The sequence below is a fragment of the Nematolebias whitei genome, chromosome 12, assembly GCF_014905685.2.
Source record: "Nematolebias whitei isolate Nwh7 chromosome 12, NemWhi1, whole genome shotgun sequence".
Lineage (NCBI taxonomy): Eukaryota > Metazoa > Chordata > Actinopteri > Cyprinodontiformes > Rivulidae > Nematolebias > Nematolebias whitei.
In genome coordinates, this window is record NC_056509.1 from 16,433,665 (window position 1) to 16,442,264 (window position 8,600).

The 8,600-nt window shown below is 42.5% G+C and overlaps 1 protein-coding gene across 1 annotated transcript in view; it reads left to right on the forward strand.

The window, feature by feature from the left end:
• Positions 1–1,491: 1,491 nt before the first annotated feature.
• The window catches only part of serinc1 (serine incorporator 1), a 41,715-nt gene continuing 34,606 nt past the window's right edge, over positions 1,492–8,600 (forward strand). The window contains exons 1-2 of the mRNA XM_037685288.1: positions 1,492–1,620; positions 5,849–6,010. Of these exons, the coding sequence (XP_037541216.1) occupies positions 1,582–1,620; positions 5,849–6,010 (201 nt within the window). The 5' untranslated portion in view covers positions 1,492–1,581. The remainder of the gene's footprint in view (positions 1,621–5,848; positions 6,011–8,600) is intronic.

Here is an 8,600-nt window from a genome sequence, read left to right on the forward strand (position 1 = left end):
GGCTGGGTGAGCTGTCTGTCAGATAAATTCTTCACCCACTTTTCTGTCTCCCTGGCATGTAATTGACTACTGGAGTGTTGTCCTACACTGAATGTGTTGTTATTGGAATAGTGATGGTGTTGATGAGTTATTAGTAAGTTAAACTTGTTTTGTTGTCGCGTCTTGGACTTGACATGCTGTGCTAAGCGTGCCTGATCTGTACAGTCCAACACTTGCTGAAGTGTGGTCTGATCTAGACACATAGTTAGTTTCTGTTTAATGTGCTCTTCTTTGGCCTTCAAGGCCTCAATAGTAAAATTGGTCTGTCTCACCCGTTCATTCAGCAGCTGGGTCTGTGCCTTCTGAAGGATCTTGCTTGCCCGGTGCCCACTGACTGAAGATTTTAGTTCAGAGAATCTGAGACGTTTATTTTCTAAACACAATGTCCCAGTGGCTTTTAAACCCCAAAATACATTACGGCAAAGACTAGTTCATCCCAAAGATCCAGTCCCCCGGCACAAACAGAGTAATGTTGTGTATGCTGTTCAGTGTCAGGAGGGCTGTGATCAGTCTTACATCGGGGAAACTAAACAGCCACTGGGATGGCCCAGCACAGAAGATCAACATCATCAGGCCAGGACTCTGCGGTCTACACTCATCTCCAGGCCAGCCGTCACTCTTTCAAGGATGAAGATGTTCACATCCTGGATAGAGAGGAACGATGGTTTGAGAGAGGAGTAAAGGAGGCCATCTTTGTGAAAAGAAACCGTCCATCATTAAACAGGAGTGGAGGCCTACGTGCTCAATTGTCTCCCTCTTACAATGCTGTGATTGCTAGTATCACTCAGCCCTCTGTGAACAGTAAACAGCCATCAGTGTGCTAATGATCCATCATTAGGCTGATGGTCCTTCTTGAGCATGTGAGCAGCTGGTTTTGGTTGTCAGCAGCAAAACTGGTTGATCCACTCTGAGAAGGTGCTATTTAAGAGACTGAGCTGAATACAGCACCTCAGACTGAGGAAGTCTCTCGGATGAGAGACGAAACGTTTCTACATTTTTTTTTGTTGTTTTGCTTTGTTTTGTTTTTTTGAATGTCCAGAGGACCAGATTTAACTTTTTTAGATTTTTCTACCTGGATTATTGAGCATCCATCAGGATGTTCCTGTTTTTAGTTTTCTACATTCGCCTTAGAATCTAGCTGTTTTTTTTTTTTGTTACCTTTTCCTTTTAGCCATCCTATTTATAAAAAAATAAATAAATAAAAAAAAAACCTGTAGTATGACTTTTTATAATTGTTTATTGTTGTTGCTGTTGTCCATTGTTGTCATCTTTCTTTGTTGAAATCAGGTCTCTCTTGTAAATGAGTCCTCGAGGCTCAATGGGATTTACCTGTCTAAATAAAGGTTGATTGATTGATTATTTACAACTATGTGCGGGGAGAGTGGGCGGGGCTTAACCGAACTGCGCAAACTCCGCACGAAAAGCCGGAGAGCCAGCTCTTATTTTGAACACCGGAAGAGGCGGAGACATCATCCATGTTTTTATGTCGATGGTCAGCTTCCATCTTCTAGAAAAACATCGGTTTTGAGAGAAACAACAGCCATGGGAGCTGTTCTGGGTCTGTGCTCCATGGCGAGCTGGGTCAGTACTGCTCTTCATTAACTAATACTAGTCAGAGTGTGTTTGTTGTTGTTAGCTGGTTATTACTGTTAGTTTTAAAATGCCGAGATGCAGAGAAACAGAAAGCAGTCCGTGACGCAGATATTTAGGACGTCCGTCTGTTCATCGTGTTGTATTTTGACAGTATTTTAACCAAGTCACGGGTTATTTTATCTTAATGGACTCGTCTGTCTGTGACGCTAACAGATCAGATAGCCTGTTAGCATGATGACGTAAACATCTCATATTACTGTCAGCAGACATTTAAACTGCGACACCGTGAACTAACCACAGATGAACTAGCTTCAGAAATATCTCAGCATCACATCGACTCCTCGGTCAGACGGATTTATTTGATTTAATCCTGGACAAAATCTCCTACAGTGTTGTACAAAACCAGACTAGTATAGACCCATTTCTGATTAAATTAATAAATAACAGGATACTTTTCAAAGTGCCGTTTATTAGACTTAAAAACAACCCAGCCAGCCTCCATGGGCTGATATAATCAGGTGGTCCTGTTCTTCATTGGTCCATGTGGCCTTCAGGGACAGCGGGTGGATCAGAAGATGATGGGGGAGTTCAGGTCTGAAGGTGCATTCACACCAGCCCTGTTTAGGTTGTTTTCACACCTGATAGTTCGGTAGGCTCGGTTCGGTTGGGGACCAATATTCATGACATTTTGTTTACATTTGAGCTGGTGCGTTTGCATTCACACTGCACTGTGCAGTCGAGCCAACCTGTTAAACCAACCTGTTCCCCCGCTCGCCTGTGGGGGCGCTGCACCAAGAACTACTGAAAGAAACGGCACAAAAACCTCTGAAGACACTTCTTCTTCTTCTGGAAATAAAAACAAAAACGCATCAAGTTTTAGGAGTTATATTTAGTAATTTTTCAAAAATGGACTCAGCAAGAGCAGAAGACCATGGAGAATGTTGTTTTTCACACAAGGCAGCTGACAGCTCCATATGAGGTAAGAAAAATGTGTGTTTTTTTTGTCCTGCGCTGTACTCCACTTCTTTCTTGTGGAGCGGGGCCAGGTCTGTTTACATTCACACTGTACTGGAACTGCGCTGGAGTTCTCTTCTACCGGACCGAGACCTAGGTTTTAGCCCGGGCCAGAGTTCGCCTTTTTGTTCCGTGACAGAGTTCGATGGCGCGTTCACACCTCCCCAAGCGAACCGGACTTTCTAGGAAAACGAGCTAGAGTTCGATTAAAGCGGACTAAACAGGTCTGGTGTGAATGCACCCCAAGTCCGTTTTAATCGAATTGTAGCTTGTTTTCCTAGGAAGTCCTGTTCGTTTGGGGAGGTGTGAACGCGCCATCGAACTCTGTCACGAACAAAAAGGTGAACTCTGGCCCGGGCTAAAACCTAGGTCTCGGTCCGGTAGAAGAGAACTCCAGCGCGGTTCCAGTACAGTGTGAATGTAAACAGACCGAGCCCCGCTCCACAAGAAAGAAGTGGAGTACAGCGCAGGACAAAAAAACACACATTTTTCTTACCTCATATGGAGCCGTCAGCTGCCTTGTGTGGAAAACAACATTCTCCATGGTCTTCTGCTCTTGCTGAGTCCATTTTTGAAAAATGACTAAATATAACTCCTAAAACTGCTAAAACTTGATGCGTTTTTGTTTTTATTTCCAGAAGAAGAAGTGTCTTCAGAGGTTTTTGTGTCGTTTCTTTCAGTAGTTCTTGGTGCAGCGCCCCCACAGGCGAGCGGGGGAATAGGTTGGTTTAACAGGTTGGCTCGACTGCACAGTGCAGTGTGAATGCAAACGCACCAGCTCAAATGTAAACAAAAGGTCATGAATATTGGTCCCGAATCGAGTCTACCGGACTATCAGGTGTGAAAACAACCTGAATGATGGCTGAAGCTCTGCTGGTGTAACAGCTGTTAGAGGTATCTTCCAGTGAGGGACGAGGAGAGCCAGTGATGTTGTGGTCAGTTGTTCTCCTCTGCAGAACCTTCTTACTTGCAGCTGTACAGCCTCCAACCAGACTGTGAAGACAACACAGTGCATGGAAGGGTGGCCAGCAGCTGTGGAAGCAGACCTCAGAACATGCAGGCATTGTTGGGCCTTCCTCACAGCAGCTGTGGTGGTGGTCGACTGGGTGGGGGTGTCACATATACCCATCATCGATGGGGAATGGTCATCCTCATTTTCTAAAATCAACAAGTTTGTTTTCACAGTATTAAAAGGGAAGGTGTTAACTGAATGCCAAGTCACCAGTCACTGGACCTCGTCCCAATACACCCCCTCATCACCTGATACCCCTACTGTGTCATCCACAGATTTATTTCTAGGATGGTGTGTGTGACGTGTTATGACCAACACAGAGTAGAACTCAGCACACAGCCTTGGGTGGCCTGATCGTGATGTCACTGTCTGTAACACTGGCTGTTTATCCTTTATATGATGAACTAGGAGAACAAAACTTTTAAAATGTTTTCTTGCTTCTTGAAGTTTTACATATTTGGTCACATTACAACCACAAACTTGTAGGATTCTACAATATTTTTTAAAGCACTCTTCTTGGATTTTATGTGATAAACCAACACAAAGTTGGGTGTAATTGTGAAGGAGAATGATGCATGGTTTTCATAATGTTTTACAAAACAGTGTGGTGTGTATTTGTATTTAGCCCCCCTGATACTTTGTAGAATCACCCTTTGCTGTGATCTTTGCTGCGACTCAAGCAGCAAATCTCTCGTATGTGATCTCTGGTGTTCAGTCGAGTTCAAGTGGTCCAAGTCCACTCGGAGGCAGTTCCACATCCTGATCGAACTCACCTAGCTACATCTCGGTGAAAGCAAGAAGACGTTTCCTTTCCATTAATCCAAGCTTGCAGGTTCTCCAACCTGCTCCTCCTGGTAGACTGCACATTGGAAAGCAAGGCTGTTGGTAAAGAAGGGATCTTGCTGTGGTCTCGTATTCTTGAGTTGAACTTGTTGCAAACTAAGCTTGAACTGAGAAAACGGTTAATTTTCTTGAGGTGGCAACAACGAGAGCAAAGTTAGCTCTGACCAGAGCATTTCAAGCTGTAAGAGGAATTCAAGTCCTGGGGGGTCCTCATATGCCCCTTTTCAACCACTTCTACTCAGCTTCAACTTTGCTTAGTTCACTACGGTTTGAGCGCTATTCAACCAGTACTTTTTAGCTGATTCAAGGCTGATTTGGCCCCTTTTTTTGTCCCTGCTTCTCTGGTGGGTCCGTTTGAGCTGTCGGCACCTAAACGTGATGTCAGAACACTGTGGGTCACTGATTGGTCAGGGGGAGGAGTCACACAATCTCAGAAACGTTTCATCGATCCGTCATGTGCAATTTCTCTGAATGCTGATCAGCAGCTGGATCTATTTTTAAGATTTTAAAAACAATAATGACAACACCGTGTTTAATGCTGAAGTCCAGGCGTTTTTTGTGTTTGGTGACCGACGACAAAATTTGAGCGAGCGGAATCACCGCGGAGGATCATACGAGCTGCCGGCACCCGTTGAAGCATGCGAGGCCGGGGCCCGGACCTTGGCCTCGCATGCTTCAGATGTCTTCAACCGTGTCCTGACAAGGACATGGTGTGAAGAGATCATTTTTTAATAGCCACTATCCTCATGGTCTTTCCCCTTTTCTTATCTAAAGATTAAGGGCCGCACTCCTAGGAGCTGCAGCCACGTTCACTCCGCCCATCTTTCGGACGACTGTACGAAATATAGTTTCGATGCACTTCATTGTACAATGACAATAAATCTTATTCTGATTCTGAATGTTTCCAGAGGGCGTTCTTGTATATACATTTTATATAGTGAGCTGCTGTTGCTGCGTCTTCTTTTTCTTGCTTTGTACTTGGATCAGGTATTCACTAAAGATGCACCAAGAAATGGACCTGGCACCGGCCCATATTCAGTCTGACCGGCCATCATTGGCGATTACAGAATATCAGCAAGACAAATAACTGTCAGTCTTTCTAAAGCAATGCAAACATGTTATCCTAATATCTGCAGGCTACACACAGCAAAGTAAACAAAACTTTTCTTTTTCTGTCAAAAATCCAAAACAAACATTCTTTGACCAAATTTACTATTTTTCCACTTCAGTAAACTGTTTGGAAAACACCCCATTCATTAACATTAACACTAATGCAGTTTTGGGTTCTTGAAAACCTGAGGGCCCCGGGGCCTTGGTTCAGACTGATGGAGTTCTTTGTACCCACAGATCCCGTGCCTGTGTGGCAGCGCCCCCTGCCTTCTGTGTCGGTGCTGTCCCAGTGGAAACAACTCCACTGTGACTCGGCTCATCTACGCCTGCTTCCTGCTGCTGGGGGTGGCGGTGGCCTGCGTCATGTTGATGCCCGGCATGGAGGGACAGCTGAAGAAGGTGGGCGGAGTCATTTTTACACACTCACAGCTAAGTTTGACATTAACAAACACGTAGACCAGGACCTTCAGTGCAGGTGAGCGACATGCAGTCCTCCGAGGAATGGGGGTTAGATTTTTAGAGCGTGGAAACGTCACGCCAACATGCCCTGTGATGGACTTGATCAGATCACTTAAAAGTTAATAAAAGTTAAAACCTATCTGACAGTGAAATAGACCAAAACATTATGGAAAGCTAGACATCATCCAGAGAAATTCAGAAACAAATGAGGTCTGTCAGTCTGGAAAATGATTTAAAGCAGTTTCTCTAGGTTTGGGACTCCAGCCGTTATCCACAAATGATGAAAACATGGAACAGTGGTGAATTTTCCTGAGGATCCAGTCGACCAAAATTAATTTTAGAATGCAGCGACGATTCATTCAGGAGGTCACAAGACACCCCAGAACAGCAGGTTTGGTGTGTCTGGACATGGTCAGGTCCAGCTATGTTGAGTGGAAAGTTAGTCTTTTTGACTGAGGCTAGATCACCACGGTAACAGTCAGGCTAACCTCCGAGTCTGTTCATTCTAATATTTCACATAGAAAATATTGAGCTGCAGCAACATTTATATGTTGTAGGTCTGCATGGTGCTGAAACATTACTCAAACATTCTGCCGTAAGTCAGCGTCCCACATTTAGGTCTTGATAAAATAAATATCGTTTGAATTTTCAAATTTAAAATGTTTTTACGCCTCCCGTTAAAAAAAAAAAAAAAAAAAGAGCTCTGTGATCTCAGTGGGATCTGCATGGTTAAACTAAGTTAAATAGATTCTAGTACATATATCGACTAAGAATTATAATTTTAACTAAAAATCTTAATGTTGTGCCACAAAGAATCTGAACGTAGACACATTGTGGACGTTTACTGGACAAAACGTGTTTTCAGTGATAAAACCACTAAAACGTCACACTGAAAGAGTGTTTTTGTTTTTATATAACTTTGTTATATTTAACAAAGTTCACATGTATGTGATTTGAAAATATGTATATCGACTAACGCTGCATTTGACCAGGCTGATGCTAAAGTCCTGTGAAAGGAGACAGGCTTAGCTTTTAAATTATTATTATTTAAATATTAAATGACGTGTCACTGCAGCACGGTGGCTCAGTTGGTAAGAGTTGTTGCCTCACAGCAAGATAGTCACCGGAAGAAATGGAAGGATGGGATGGAATTGGGGATGCACCGATCCACTTTTTTTTTTTTTTTTTTTTCCGATCCCGACACCTAAATCTAGATATCGGCCAATACCGATCCAGTTCCGACATCATCATCGTTATTGATTTTATATGAGGCTGTAATTCATTCAACTTTTATTTAGACGAGTAAATCCCATTGAGCCTCGAGGACTCATTTACAAGAGAGACCTGATTTCAACAAAGAAGATGACAACAGTGGACAATAGCGACAACAATAGACTGTTATAAAAAGGCATACAGATTTTTATTTATTTATTTATTTAATACAAATAAGATGGCAAAAAAGTAACAAAAACGGCTAGATTATAAGGTGAATGTAGAAAACTAAAAACAGGAACATGTCTGCATTGGTCCCTGCCAGGAGTCCAACAGATTCTTAAAGTCACTTAGAGAGGTCAAGGTCGAGAGCTTCAGGTATTTTTGTAAGATATTCCAGGAAACAGGAGCAGAGTAGGAGAAGGCCCTTTTGCTAAGTTCAGTCCTCACTGCAGGTAATAATGTCCTGAGAGCGCACTCTGTAGCTGCACTCTCGCAGAGACATGTAGGAGGAGATGTATGAAGGCAACAGACCAAGAAGTGATTTAAAGATGAAAATGTACCAGTGGGAGAGTCTGCGTGAAGTTAATGATGTCCAGTTAACCAGTGAATACAGGGTGCAGTGGTGGGTACTAGGGCTGCAACTAACGATTATTTCAATAATCGATTCATCGGCCGATTATTTTTTCGATTAATCGATGAATCGGCAAAAAAACCCACAACGTTTTAATTTCCACCCCTTTATTCCAAAATTGAACATTTGACTGACATAGCAATTCACAAAAAAAAAACAGGTTGCTATTTTACTATTCTGTTAGTAAAATATTGAATAATAAAAAATAAAAGTTAGTCAAATAGCTTAAAAAAATAAATGTACACAAAAATATATAAAAATGTGTCTTTATACCTGCACAATATGTAGCTACTTTGTAAAATGTGTCATTGAGGTAAGAGTGTAACCTGGATTAAAAGTGTGGATTATTGTAACCTGGATTAAAAGTGTGGATCATTGTAGTGAAGCTTTTGTCTTCAACCATCGACAGAGGCCTCATGTCAGTGACGATCATGTTCAGGATGTTTCAGTGAAGACAGCTGCTGCTGTGGTGTCCATGATGTCTGTCCATCATGAAGGATGTTGTTGTTGTTTTCTGGAATGAGTAAATATGTATTATAACATAATTTACAGCAACTCAAGAAATGCCTTGTTTCACTTACAGTGTTAGGTTCAGGCAAAAGTAGCTAAAAGAGCAATTAAACACACACACACATATACACACACACACACACACACACACACACACACACACACACACACACA